Raw genomic sequence first — 15,717 nt, 5'->3', positions numbered from 1 at the left:
AACACACTTTTAAAAAGTCATATTTTAAAAAACACCAATACTTTTCATTCGGTGTATGAGCAGTTGTTCAACAGGTCTACAATTGGCCACATAAATACTAAAGTAGTCGAGCTAGACTTGCTAGCTGAGCGGCTAACATGGCTAACTAGCATAGCTAACTGCTCCTTACCGCTCTGATGCTATTTTACCAAGTGAGGAAGTACATTTACCGTCAAGCTACATTTTGATTTTATATAGGAAAAAAAGTAATTGTTTTTCTCATTTACAAAAGTACCAAATAGTGAATAAGTTATCATATTGAATAAGTTATAATAAAATACACTGTGCTCAATGGAAATACATTAACTGGAACATTTGAAAATACTTTTTAAAGCGTTGATATGGGCAAAGGTATCATGATCTTGATCTTAGGAACCTGTCGATTAGTGTTAATAAAAGTGTGTAAGTATATTCTGTTTAAAACACTCACGCGCCCACAACCGAAAGACTTCCTGTCACCCTAACATTGTTAAATAACTCAAGGACCCTGTAAGAGAGACAAGCAATATATATATTTTTTTAACGAGTCGCTGGATGGTTACAGCCGACCTGGCCTGTTGTGTGTGCGAGTTTGTGTGTGTGTGTGTGTGTGTGTGTGTGTGTGTGTGTGTGTGTGTGTGTGTGTGTGCCGGGCAGGAAAAGGGGAAGCAGCTGCCACTGGAGTTTAAAGAAGTCGATACAGTGCAGAGGGGCAAGAGGAAATGTGATTTTTACACACACTTACAGTACATGATGTACCGGGTGCTCCTAATACACTGTCCATGACCCAGTCAGGATGTGAGGATTGGGTATGGCATGCACACACACACACACACACACACACACACAGAAACACACATTTAAAGGCTCGGGAATTTCCTGCAATCAACACTTTGCTTTGCCAGTGATTTTTATGATCACTTCCTGTTCTGCCACAAAAAGTATAAAGTCAAGCTTTCTATTAAGGTGGAGAGTTAATTGAACACCTTTTTACAGAACACAAATGGTAGAAGATTAAACAAGAAAAAAAGCACTCAACTGATTTTTAGGTTCCCAGGCAGCCATTGTGTGACACCCACCAGTGTTTTTGTTTTATGAGTTTTTATTTGGTTCTTTTTAAACCTAGCAACTACTACGCTTGTTGAAAGCTATCTGTTCTCAGACGCTAAACCAAAATAATTGTTAATTGCAACACAACAGTAATATATCCATGTTTGTACCAGGTTGTTCCAATATGGTGCCAATTTTCTGGCGTTTAACATTGTCAACAGTTCCAAAATCCAGTATATACATTTTCTGTTTTTGCTTACCTTTCAAAGAGATGTATGGGACAGTTTTCTTGTGTTGGAGTTTAACGCCGATTGGTCAACAGACATTTGCCACATTTGTGTTCTGAGTAATGGAAACAAAAGTACCCGTTTTGTTTAATTCAGCGGTAAGTCATGCTTCCGTGATGTCACACTGCCAAACTTTCCAAACTGTTCACCAAACTGACTGCGTCCCCACATAAAAACCCCATGATCAAGATTCACTGCTCTGGTTTGATCTTCAAACTGTATTGCGGAGAGCCAAAATGAACTGGAATATGTTGCCAGTTGGTGGGAAGGTCAAGTTTATTCATATAAATAGCCCTTAATCACATAAGAGTTTGAAAAAAAAATAATCACGACATCTCGTCAAGTCAGAGAAAACCCAGGGAGGAGAAGTGGCAGTAAAACAGGCCAAAATCCAGAATGTGGTTTTGGACTATTTCCCTTGCTTTTGTCAATATCACATTTTTTTCTTGTTGCTATAGCTGCAGACGGATCCATCAGTTTCCTCACTACACAGCCCACCTCAGCACAAAGATGTGCCCACAACATGGCGCAAGCAGGTTCCAATTTGAGACTGATGACTTTGAATGGGAAAGACTGAGTTCATCGTTTTCCACTGTTCAAACAACATTAATGGAATATGACACCATCACCAGGCACGGCAACCATTTGGGAATTTTTTTTTCTTTCTCCCAAAGTAATTTTTCCCTCTGAGGCAGCCAAATCATGGCCCATGGTCCCGCATATTCCTGGACTTTGTAACGGGTCTGTCACCTTTAAAAGGGAAACCGTCATCATGTCAGTTGCGGGTCTGCAAATGATATTCCTGTGCCAAAACCTCCTGTTTAAGTGAAAGTTGAAACTTTTCTTGCAGCACGCTTTTCCGTTATGTGGCCTCCCAAAAGACACACTTCACTTCTTTCTGGAAAGAATTTCATTGTTGAAGGCTTCTGCTCATCCGTCTTCTGAGTTTCGGCCCCATCCATTTGCCAAAACCCAAAAAGCAGAAGTTGCTGTGTTGAGCCCCCCCCCCCACAAAAAAAAGATCCCCTCCTGGGCCAAGCAGCTGTTGCCGGCTGAATACGATTATACTACTATATGCCCCTGGACAACTTCCCCTGCATTGCTGTCACACTTGGCACAGTGCCTACTGAACTCTTCTCAGGACATCCAGGAAGTATCTAAGGACATCCGACTAAACTCACATTTGGTTCTCCACTAGACCCAAAAATTCAAAATATTCAAAAAGCACTGTCAATTTTTGGCAGTCAAAGTCATTTAAAGAGTAATTGAGGCTTTGGGGCTGCTCTGGCAGCCTCCAAACACCGTTTATAATCACAACAATCAACAGTCACAAAAGGGACAAAAAGCAGGTTGTCAAGCTGCTAATAATAGCGACATGGAAACAAAACCCCACCAAGTCGACTCATCCACATACTGGCAGTCATATTAAGGGAAATACCAATTTCCCTGTCTACTAAGCTTATTAAATGAAATGAATAATTGAAGCATGCCAATCCTGCCTTAGGATAGAGCCGTTGCATAGTAAGTCAGTCGGTGGATATTTCATTCAGTCTGCCAGTGCCATGATGTCGTTTCAGGCTTTTCAAGTCAGCAAATCCAAGCAGTTACTGCAACTCCAGATAACGTCTGCTCACTTCTACTCGCATTACATGACTGCAACAATTAGCGAGAAGCTGTATTTTATCGGGGGTCATTGAAATCGGCTCTTAATGAAGTGCAAGTGCTGGTGTGTGTGTGTGTGTCTGAATGTTGAGCTATGCGTGCACATTTTACGCCAAAATCATTTCGCATCATTCTATAACATTATATATATTCCACATTTTTTACCAACAATTCCCCATTCATTCCCAATGATATATTCAACAGATTCATACCAGTCATCAGAAATTCAAAACATTCAGCTTATTCAGTTCACGTTGAGGACGATTGTCAAAATTCCAAAACTTTGTGCGTACCAATTTTTTTTTTATCACATTTTCACCTATATCATTCAATATTCATTCCATTCTATATTAATCCACATTTTCACCAATATCAGTCCACATTTTCCTCAAATTAAATTTTTAACCAATATATTCCATATCAGTCTATATTGCTCCATATCGTTCCAAAATTCCATATTTCTTTCATTCATCATTTCAGCATTCACACACAATTTCTCTAGAAATTGAATTTTTAGTTAATGTATGTTTTTATAGCGTGCTAGTTTCCTTATTAACCCTCCTGTTGTGTTTGTTTCTTAACAACATTCATGGGTCAATGTGACCCGTTCTAATGTTTAATCATAAAAAAATATATATCACATAACGCAATGCAAAGACCAGTAGACAAAGTTGTATTGTGTGTTTTTTCTAGATTTTCCCAAACGGGTTTATTTGAACCGCAACCTAATAGGAGGGTTAAAAAAAAAAACATGTTGCAAACTTTTGGGGGGGAGGCTGGATTAATGGCATTTCAATTCCTTTCAACGGGGAAAGAAGATTTCAGGTACGATTGTTTTGAGTTACAAGCATGGTCACAGAATGAATTAAACCCATATCTCAAGGCACAACAGTATTACCAACTTCACTTACTTAATTTTATCCTGCTAGCACTTTTTCACCCTCGTCAGTGGCACTGCAATATTTCTTCGCAGGATATTTCCCAGGCAAATTGACAACCTGCTAACTCGGAACACTGCACCCACGCTACCGCATTCTGGAGCAGCTAGTGTCCCCGTAGGCCAGGTTGTAATGTAACGTTTCATTTGGCAGAATGTCTTTTAAAATTGAATATAAAGTAACACACAGGCCAAGGGCCATTGAGTTTTCCCACAAACTCACCCAGCTATGAACCAACATCGCCGGAGAAATATTAGTCAACAACAAGTATTGTGCGCCAACGAAGACGTCGTTCCAGTATTTCAATTTTCACAGGCATGTTTGATTCAAACACTCCAAAGTAACGCTGCCATAAATCTGCTGAACTATTAACTTTTGACATGTTTTTAACACTGACATGAGGACTTCATTATTATCCGTTATAATCAGTGTTGAAGTGGCACACAATTCACAGTTCCACAAAATGAAGTGGTAGTGACTCGGGCGAAATTTAAAAGCCTTTTACTTTCTGTCCCCATTGGTCAAAAGGTGCGGGATATGCTAATTAAGTCTTGACCGATAAAAAAAATTCCCTCGGCCTCTGTGTCTCATTACGACTAACTTCACTTCACTGATTGCTGTCCAAGTCCTGCTCCTTTAGCGCCTGATAACATGCGAAGCGGTGGCAAAAATGCTTATTAAAAGGAGGCACATGACCCGGCATGCCAGAAAAACTCTAAACTTTGGGACGCAATCACAGCAGCGGATCTACTTTTTCTAATTGATAATTAGTTGCACGTTAATTTATGGCAGACATCTATCGCTCTTTACAAAGAGACAACTTATCAGCTGCTTAACGGACTAAAATTGGACTCACCTTGTAGAATATGCAAGGCTGGAGGAAAATCAGTTCTCTCGACTCACACTTAATTAACCTTAACAGATGAGCAGAGAAGAGGTTAGAGTGTCTAAAAAGCCGCACACACAACTTTATATAAAGACAGCTGAGCTAATGTGTTGTTTAAACGTTTTTAATGCAAAAAAAGGTTATATACATGGATATAAAATGTGGTTGGACAAATACAAAAATGACAAGTTATAGGATTTTGCAAACAATATACTTCATAAAAATGTTATTACATTTGTTCCTTCATACATTGGTCTCGGTGAGCACCAGAAGTCTTTAAGAAATGACTCTGGTATGTACCTTTAGATTATACCATAAAAAAAGCACAGATCATGCATACAGAATGTTTAACCAGACACACTTTACAAAAGGTTTGCTTGTTCGTTTGTGTAAAACGTGTTGAAACACAGCACAGAGACATTTGTGAAACAATCTGTGACTCCATATCAACGCAAACATTCATGAAAAAAAAATGTGTAAAAAACCAAAAACAAATAAACCATTACATATAATGCAAGATGTGTCAGAAAAGTTCCAGGACTGATATTACAAAAGATGGAGCGACCTGATTTAGGAGTTTGTCAAAAGTGGGGGACGACGAATATTTGAACGACATGTCAAGTACATGTCGGAATGTTCATGCATGACGTGTGCACTAGATGATGTGGCAATGCGCCCCCCCCACTTGTGCAAATTGGGCCGCAATCCCCTCCCCTCCCCCACCCCAACGGACATTGGTGCCCGACGACCTGTGCGTTTTCGGCACTGATCTGTATATATTATTGTACAGCCGATAGCCCATACAGCCAGAGGGCGGCCATCTTATCACTCCCATCTCGCGAGCAGACTACTGTATATACTATACGTACACATTAGCTGGCAGCATGGTCACTATTTTTTTATTTAGTGGATGGTATGTGCTGCTTTGAAGACTCCCTTTTTCTTTCTCGCTCAGTTCCTTATGAGATTTGTCAGAGGCCTCTTTTGTTGAATTACAGATATAATTATTTAATTAATAAAATAGACATTTCCTCCTATAAACATAATTAAGTCTATAATTTATACATGTATTTAAGGCAAGTTGTAAAATGTCTGAAGTCCTCTTGTTTATGTTTAACAAATTGAACAAGTACTGTCTCAAATGTTCTCCAACTTCGAAGTTTCTTGGGAGGAGTAATATGGCGGCTTCAAAAGTCTTGGCCTATCAGCTATCCAGTAATATATACAGATCAGTGGTTTTCTGCGCATAGGGAGCAGCGGCCCTGCTCTTCTTCATTTGTGAGTTTGTATTGTCCATATTATACTGCCCCAAGGTGGTCAAGTTGCACACATCAAAAGGAGCAACACAATGTCCATTGAAATGATGCGAAAAATGTGGTAATTATTTGTATTTTTTTTGCATTCTATTTAATGATGTCATTGCTGTATGTTTTTTAAAGTACAATATTATAAAGGTATTTTTTTTTCTAATTAAAAACAGATTATATACATTTCTGTTGTTTTTGTGGAAGCCTGGAACAGATGAAAGGCATTTCCATTCATTTCAATGGGGAAAGATGATTTGAGATATGAGCAAAGTCATGGAACAAATGAAATGTATACCACTGTAAATCGTTTGTGACACCATTCCTCGAATTTTTCTGACACACCTGGTCGGTGACCATTTGGATTAAACGCAGACTTGTAATGATCGTAAAGTGGACTGCATGTAACATTCAAATCTCAGTAAAGTGGCGCTCCTCTTCTGTAATCTGCTATTGGATCTTTTTCTTTTTCTTTTTTTTTTTTTTACGACACTCGTACACTCTCCACGCTCACAGTCATACTGCAATACCATTTTCAGTAATACCTGTAGTGAAGAGAACTACGATTAACCTTGGCACTAAAAATGTATTCCTCCCACTGCAGTTACATTTCCATGTTTTACTCCAAACTCTTACTCAAACCCTTCTAGCCACATTCTTCCACGTCATCTATATCCCAACTCGCTATTTCATTTCTTAGCCCTCTATTTAATTTATTCGTACCTTCTTTGTTTGGCCAAAATTGGCAAGTGCGATTGCTGCCAAAATGAAATGCTTGACTGGAGTTTCATCAAAAGCAATTCAGCTGATTCTGAAATGTATTTTTGTACATGTATTTATTACCCACTCACATTAATACTGCTAAACGAGAAAAGATGTTAACACAGGTTTGAACGCTGAGTTCTGTGAAGTGACTTTTGAGCAAGTGGTTAAATGGTTTGCCGACATTAAGTGGACTCTCAGCTCAGTTCCTGTGTGCACTTGAACACATCACCAGGCCACGGATAGGACCTGGACTTATATGACTACAAAAATAAAAACTTTCCAGTTCTCCCATCTCCACTGACATTCAGGTAAACATTTGAAAGCTCTGCTGAAATCTTACTTTGGTGTGCGCGTCATTATACAACAGTGGTTTTGGCCTGTCCTTACCTTTGTCATCGATTTGTCTTCAAAAAGACAGATATTAGAGCTTAAACAGTTTCTGTGTTACGTGTGATTTTACTACGTGGCGTGACTAAAAGTTTTTGTACATTCACATAGATAATTCAAGTAAAAAAAACTAAACTAAATTAAACTGAATTAACTATTGCGTCTTCACATTAAATGAAGTGGTCAAAGCTTTTGATTCAAATGTGGTAAAATGTTATATCTTTATTTGTAAGTGCAGGAAGGCAAAGTTTCAGACTTTGTTTTGGGAGTTAAAACACCCGATCAGAATGTTGTTCGGTGTGTCGTGAAGTAGACCCGATGAAATCCTGATCCTGATGATGGTGCATGACCAAACAGTAATGGAGTTCATTTGTAACCAAAGCGGTGGTACAGCCAAGAAGATTGGCTGATATTTCCCTCCTGCGGGAGCAGACATTGCTCTAAAGTGACAGTATGTGGTTTGTTAAGGGAGGCAATTAACATGACTTCAAACAAGGTGATATTGTCTATAGTGGCCTTTGTCTTGCTTGGCGGCGTACTTCAAACAGCACATTGCGTTTGGTAGTGACAGAAATCTGATTTCCACCATGAAGAGCTTTGATTTCAGTTTCTCATTGGAGCACTGAATATAGCATTGTATTAAAAGACAATTTGGATTTTCTCAATTTCCCCTCAAGATCCGAATTTAAACAGCTGCAGTCATGGCATTCTTTTGTCTCGGGTTGGTTTGGTGCTGATGTTGCTGTCGTCCACTCTCCCCGGTGTAGCCATACTGTTCTGGGCTGGGATCCACAAGGTGCCTGTTGGAATAGGCTCTCTTACATGAGAATAGTGATGCCGAGATGGAATTCTGTGGCTTCATTGATAGTGTTGGGGAGTAATATCATTTACATAACATTAGCATAAATGTAGCCCAAGGCTGGAGCAAGTTAAAATCAGTGCTATTCAAAATAGGAGTTTCTTGAAATGAATGTAAGTGCTTAAAGGGTTAGCCAAAAGATGAATTTCTAAGTTGTGCTCTCAAAAGGACATTGAGGTAATTTAATGCATCTCCTGCACAATTAAGAAAAAGTACAACAAAACGACATGCAGCTCCACTCGCACATAGCAAAATTATGGACAAGTCAGACCGCCTGAACACGTTTATGTGTCATTAACTTAAATAATTTGAATATTGTGTTTTATTCGGGTAAAATACACCGCCCTAATATTAAACAACCCGTAAAGTGAATTTAGGAATTTGTTTGTTTGAAGGCAAAGGCTATAATTAACTAGGTAGTACTCAATCGTGGAAATCTTTTTTACCATTTCAGCTTTCTTTTTTCTTTGGTTCGTGGATAGTCTGCTGACATGGCCACTATAGAGTGCCTCGTTGTCAATTAGCTAGCTAGCTAGCTGGTAAAAGGGAGACATACGTCACACACTACTACGACTTCCTTCAATTTCTTCTTCTACTTTCTTTTGTCAGTTGGCAAATACTTTTGGTGCATTAGCGCCACTTTCTGTAGCACGCGGCATCCGCCACAACCAGGATTTACTATGTTCAGCACGAAAAGGCGGAATAACCGACCAGGAAAAAACCGTTGGCCACAATGCGATGTGGAATTCCAGTTAAGGTAAGCCATTTTAAACTAAAAAGTAAAACATTCCCGTAGATAGCAGTGGAAGTTTGAAAGCCAACGGAAACTCGTCCGCTGCCATCAACACAATTAGGGATCAGGGAATCCCAAAAATACAGTATTTGAATTATTTATCTATTTTTTACTCAAATTTAGCAGGCTTGTTGACAATCTTTGCTGTAGTGTGTCAAATTCAGAAGAGATTTATTTTCTCTTTACAAAGACTTAAAATACTTTTTTTTTTAATGCAAAAATGGGTTTGAGTATATTTTCCATCATATATTGTAGACTATAGTGGACTATTTGGATTACGAAGTGAAACATGAATTCTAATTAAGGACACGCAATCTATAGATACACATTTTGAAGGTAACATACACTATTGTAGCATGCTATCAACCAACTATCTTAACCTCTCTTATCTCTAAAAACTCTACCATCAAATCTTCGATTAGTACCTAGGGCTATGTTCACCCTCAAACTGAACTCACCTGTAACCTCCTCCACCAGCAGTTCCACGGGTCATCGTGTCGTACCGCAGTCCCCGAAGCGGTGGGGTGGGTGACGGGGGAACATCCTGTCGCAAGGGTCCTCTCTGCTGGGAGCTGAGGGCACAAAACAAGCAGTGAGGCAAAGGGAGCGTTAGTATTATCATTCATATGCAGGAATGCCACTTTGTTGTGACTAAATATAGACCATACAGGGACAAAGTGTGTCAGAAAAGTTGTAGGACTGACGTCACCCAAAAATCTATTTCAAACTCAAGCTACAAACTATGAGTTATTCCCTTTCTTGTACTTAATCTTGAATATATAAATGTGACACATCTTTATATTCATATCTTCTGTGAGTGACGACGCCCATGAGACACATGCTAGGGAGAGTCACCGGTGATAAGTCACTGATCTTCGAGTATGACCCAAAGACCAAAAGCCAGGGCCTTCAGTGGGAGAGTCCGACTTCATCAAGGCCGAAGACAGCAAGACAGACAACTGTTGATGGCATTCTTCAACTTGGGGGCCATCGTTCACTGTGGTGTTTGCTTCCTGAGCATCGGACAGTTCCTGGCAACCTGCAATTTTTTTTTCTCCTCTCAACAGAGTCATCAACAGAAGAGAAGGCTGAGAAAGTGTTTGGATATAATATATATCTTTTGTGACAAGCAGTCCTGGAACTTTTCCGACACACCTCCTACAAGTTGAGGAAGGACCATGAGCTAAGGAGAAACTGTTGCATTCAATTACCTTGGGTGGGGGTAAAAACCAGAGTCAACTCCCCGCGGGTCTCCCGGCCGTGAGTAAGGCTGGCTAGGGGGGTAGTTGGAGAATGATGGAGGGGACTGCAAGTTGGGGTTAGGGTAGGACGGGGCCTTGTGGTAACCTTGCGGAGCCTGGGGAGCGCCCATGTAATGACCGGACCACGGATGCATGGTGTACTCAGCTGGATCTAATGGACCTCGTCTGGAAAAGGGAACATGACAAATGATCGATGAGGATAATACCAACTTATCTTTTAACACGTGGGTACTTTTTTTTTTTTTTAGAAAACTATCTTGTTGCATGCAACCCATGGAAGGTAAAATATATATTAATATGCGTGAAGATTGCAATACTACACTTACTGCTTTTCTTTATTAATTCAACTCATTAATTAAGACGAACTTCAGAAGAATATACACCAGAAGCAACAACCTCGAGTTACGACCCTTTTTACGAACTTATCCATTTATTTAGAAATTCTGGGGTTTAAATCTGGAGTCGTACTACCAAATTTTTAGAGCATTATGACTTTTGCCAGCAGCTACGGCAAAATGGCGGCAGCAAACATGGGGAGAATACTGCTCATATTCTATTGAGAGCACAACACAATATTTTGCCTTCCAGTGGCTATATTCTCGTCACAATCAGGTAAAAACAACAACAAAAAATAAACATACATTTGGAGATTGTGAGAAATGAACCACTATTGTTTCACATAGTTCTGAAAGGTTGTTTGTATAATTCCTAAATAATTCATATATTTAATAGACAGAGAAAGACTCAATAATGATAGAATAGAAAAAAAAAAACTAAGTAGTTGTTGCAGTCTTATGAGAGAGGCCATATTGGTAATGGAGTGGAAATCCAGTTAGAATCTGTGGGGAATCAATTGTAAATCCAGGGGCAAGTTTGGAATTCTCCCCCCAGGAACCCCCTGTCAGGACTGCACAGCAGCTGGGGATTATGGGGTAATAATGAGAGTGGAAGCCATTACCGGCTGGTATTTACACACACATGCATGCATTCAAGCACATACACACTTGTTGCAGTACGAGACGTAAAACAACAGCGTTGACGTACATAAAGAAACCTCTAATTAAACTTTCCCAGTCACACCCACCAACCTAAAATAATCTGTGAATGGCATGCGTGTGGGAAGTCATAGAGGCCAACATGCAGAGTTGCCAGAGTTTTCACAATCATAAAAACCACGCGTGGTGAGTGGTTCATCTTGGATTGATTGCCCGTCCGACACTGACAAAGATACGGACGATCTTTCACTCTTAGATTTATGGGAATTCAATGAACCAATTCAGAAAGTTAAATCTCTAAATCTCTATAGGACCTTTTCTGGATAACGTAAACAACAGGGGCACATTTTAACATTTTCTCTCCCTTGACGTAGAGAGCGGATGTCTCCCAAAAGATTATCCTATGGTTAGGGATGTGTTAGGAGTGATTGTTCCTCCCCAAAGACCAACAAACATAATGTTGAACATGTTCACTAGTTCTGCTCGCAAATCTTACGGTGTCCGGAATTATGACGTCAAACGCAACAATAGCCAACTGCAACTGTGCGCAAATGTTTGTGTTGAGTGTTTTTATGTATATCGCGAGTCATTCACTGCAATAAAATGACTAAGAAGTCAATGTAGATGCAAAATGAGCTCATGTATGGCCTCGATTATTCAATGACTTATTCTTCATTGTATTATCCAGCAGTTTGGATGACCTTTATGGCACAATAGTGCCTCTCACAGGTCAGTCTTTGTACTACGACTGTGGGAGGAAGTTGGAGTTACAGAACTCCTAAAAGTTTTCAAGAAATCTGTTCAGTCCATTTTTTTTATAGTTATGAAACACGTACACAAAAGCATCAAGTAGCAAAACTACATAAGGAAGTGGGGAAAAACAGGTTGAAGAGTTGAAGGGATAATTGGTAATACAGCTCGCTAAGCCACAGACTCAGACAGTGTTTTGCAGTAACGTGAGACTTTCTACTTTTTGGGGATTTCAGGTTTGCGATGGATTTGAGAGTAAACACAGGAGTTGTTATATAACCTCAGCACCCGCCCCTCATACACACACTTTCACTCACTCTTGTGAAAGTGATGTACACAGCTGTTACCCCCATGTAAACACATGGATGCTCTCATATATGCACAAACGTCAATCTTCTCAGACTGTTTTCCAACCAAACGCACATATGCTTAAGCAAGGCATCCACAAAGAAAATGGAGTGAGTTGATAAAAAAAAGAAGAAGAAACAACAATTGAACAATGCCTCAAATTGAGTAAAGAGAAGGGAAAAAAATGAGACAGAAAGCAAGAAAATTGAGTGTGAATGAGAGGGAGCTAAAGAGTAAAACTACAAAAAATAAAAGTAACAGTAAAAGAAAATGCTTCTGCTGTTCTAATGTTATTTCTTGTAATAAATATGGCTCCTGTGATATCATGTCACAGCGGTTCACATTCCTAATGCGGCGCTCTAGTGTTTTAATCCCAGAGGCAGCGCAGTCCAAATAACATGGCGATAAAAATCTACTTTCTGTTATCTATTGCTCATCACTGCTACGTTTAGTAAAACATAAATCCCTTTACGCAGTGTGATGTGATGGTAGTAGAGAAAAACTATGCGCATACAGAATGCAATTTAAAGTGTAATTCAAAGTTGTTGTTTTTTTTCCCAGGCACGGTGGGCAGGCAACATTGCAGAGAGAAGCAGCTTCTAGTATGATTGGCAGTTGCCTTTGTTGACTAAACTAAACCACGCTAAGCCGCCGCGTGAAAACCCTGGCCAGGTATGGAATTAGGCATCTTGGACCGTATGTGCGAGTTGTGACAAAACCTAATCTCAGCGAAAGAAAAAAAAAACATTACGGGTGACACCTGAAGCAGCAGAGATAGGCAGAAGCCAAATAAGACATTAAGCTATTTTGCTACTTATGGCTAAGTGATTGCACACTGAGTGTGTTTGTGTGACTGAGTGTCAGAGATGGTTTCTTGTTTGTTCAGCTGCCAGGGAGATTTGTGTTGGTGCTTTGGTGCCGAAGGCCCTTAAACCTGCCTTGATCCTTGACCTTGCCAAGTCACGCGATACTCCATTAGCTCCTAACTAACACGTATGTGGGTCAAAGTCTAGAGGATATTATCAAGATGGAATTAGGAGCATTACCGAATGCAAAGAAATAAAAGGCAAAGCGTGAGCCAAGACTAACAAACACTTGATTTAGGTGGGGTCATCAACAATTCGTTCAACAAGTTCCCATCTAGTAAGTATAGCGCTATGATATTGTTGGTATCTTCGGTACATATATACATGCATTCACTATTCAGGTTAAGGTCAAAATTAGGTAGTGCGAAAAAGTCCTCTTGGAATTGTTGATTATTATTATAAGTGTTGTTCCGATACAGTTTTTTGGCCCCGGATACCGATTCTGATACCCAGTTTTGCAGTATCGGCCGATGCTGCAATGCTGCAAAACTGGGTATCAGAATCGGTGAAACTGATGCCGACTCCTAGTTATTTTTTTCCCCAACATGAAAAAGCTGCCCTAATGGTTCAGAGCATTCAAGGGCCAATACACTGTAAAAAGAGTTGGGTCAAAAATAACCCAACTATGGATCAAAAATCGACCGATCCTCTACTTGGGTCAATTTGACCCAACTTTGAGTCAAAAAATGGGTATTTCAGCGTAAAACAACTCATATATATTTGTCAGATCCTTTACTTGGGTCAAAAAATGGGGTCATTTTGTATAAAACAACCCAGAAAGTTGGATCAAATTGACTTATAAAGTGGATCGGTCCATTTTTTAGCCATAATTGGGTTACTTTTGACTCAACTGTTTTTAGAGTGTAGGATATCTTTGGCTCGGCATGCAGTGAACCCGTCAGACATCAGTGAATGTCGTGCACAAGCAAGACACAAGACGCTGCATCCAAAGTCCTATATTAGCATCGGAAATAATGGTATCAGCATGTTACTTGTTAGTACTTGCCGATGCCGATGTCATTGTTTTAATGCAGTATCAGGGCCTCTCCGGGTACCGGTATCAAAACAACAAAAATGATTATTATTGCTTTGACGATCTAATCTCTTTTTTGGAGGGCCCAATGTGACACAAAACTCACCACGGATTGCAATCGTCTGTATCCTGGTGAATATGAATGTATTTTAGGGGTTCCAAAGGCCACCACCAAAACTCACTCTGTAGCGCCTCATGGGAAGTTGGGAAGAAAAAAAAAAATCCAGGACAAGTTTCCATATCAACACTAAAATTGGAGGACAATTATAGGACGCACAAAAAAATGACAAGGTACCATGTACAAAATGTGAAGGCTTTTGGCCTACACTGGCCATCTGGGCAGGGCATGGCGTCAAATCTAGATGAGGGGGATTCTCAGAAGGTAAGAAAATATTTGCCCCACCTGAGATAATTTCCCCTAACTAACAGGAAATTGGGAGGACTTGTATGTCACAACAAGATGCATGGAAAAGTCTTAAGGGCCTGTGCCTTGATCTGTTTAGAACAGGATGATGCTCATTTTGGTACAAACCGGTCATTTTGGAAGAAGTCCAGGACTCAAATTTAGCCTGATATGATCTTTTTTTTCTTGACCTGCAAAATAAATATTTGTTCCAAAAGTGTGCCATTGATGCTTTTACCCAACAAAGCAGGGCCAGTCTGAGTTGAGATGACAGGACAACAATAGTTATCGACAAAAGGTCAAAAAGAAGGAATAAGGAAAATGATGGCAAAATGTGCCAGACAGAAGAACTCAAGAGATTATGTTGAAAACAAACAAACAAGGAAATGGAAATGTAACATGTATCTGGACTTTTTATTTTTTATTATTTGTTTATAACTTCTACGTGGCGAGGTAAAAATGAAAATTGAAATATGAGACTGAAAAAAATAAACACTTAAAGATAGAGAAAATACAGCTGGAGAAAGGAGGAACAAAGGCAAAAGTCCGGCCATACTGAAGGTCACCATGCTCAGACGGTCAATTGAAGTTTAAATGGAAAAAGAAAACACTTGAAGGGCCTTCTACCTGTCTTTGTCAATAAAGCTCTTTCAAATATGATTAATTCACCACGAAATTATGAATCACCAAGTGGCCTGTCCAGGAAACTAACATGATTACATTCTCCAGTGAATGGAAGAGCGTGCACATATACAGACACACATGCTGGTATCGGGTTTACGTGTGTGCACATGAGACTGTGTGAGGTTGAATGTAAGGGGGAAAACTGCAGAAAGAATATAGTCCACAGTGAATGGATACAAAATGTATTCGATAAAGGAAAGAAAAGGGAGAAGGACAGTAGACAAACCTATTATAGGAAAGGCGAGGAAGCGGGAATGAGGACCTTCCAGATGGTAGGGTACCGTTGCCTCGGAAACACTGAAGAGGGCAGAACAATGGAGATTTGGAGTGCTGGTTCACAAAACATCATAATACAGCAATGCCAGATGGAAACCGATTGGGGAAGTTTTGACCAAAAAACATACTGAAACTAAGAGCAACAAAATGA

At 39.7% G+C, this 15,717-nt stretch overlaps 1 protein-coding gene across 5 annotated transcripts in view; it reads right to left on the bottom strand.

Moving 5' to 3' along the window:
- Window positions 1-4,949: 4,949 nt before the first annotated feature.
- Window positions 4,950-15,717, bottom strand: part of LOC147164656 (partitioning defective 3 homolog B-like) — a 129,572-nt gene continuing 118,804 nt past the window's right edge. For all 5 annotated transcript variants that reach the window (XM_086091198.1, XM_086091201.1, XM_086091199.1 and 2 more), the window contains 3 exons: window positions 10,161-10,376; window positions 9,408-9,521; window positions 4,950-8,097 (listed from right to left, as the gene is read on the bottom strand). In XM_086091198.1, coding sequence (XP_085947324.1) covers window positions 7,983-8,097; window positions 9,408-9,521; window positions 10,161-10,376 — 445 coding nt within the window. In that variant the 3' untranslated portion in view covers window positions 4,950-7,982. The remainder of the gene's footprint in view (window positions 8,098-9,407; window positions 9,522-10,160; window positions 10,377-15,717) is intronic.

Source organism: Leptonotus elevatus, chromosome 12, assembly GCF_054856555.1.
Source record: "Leptonotus elevatus isolate MCC_2025b chromosome 12, RoL_Lele_1.0, whole genome shotgun sequence".
Classification (NCBI taxonomy): domain Eukaryota; kingdom Metazoa; phylum Chordata; class Actinopteri; order Syngnathiformes; family Syngnathidae; genus Leptonotus; species Leptonotus elevatus.
This window is presented reverse-complemented; position numbering and strand designations above follow the sequence as displayed.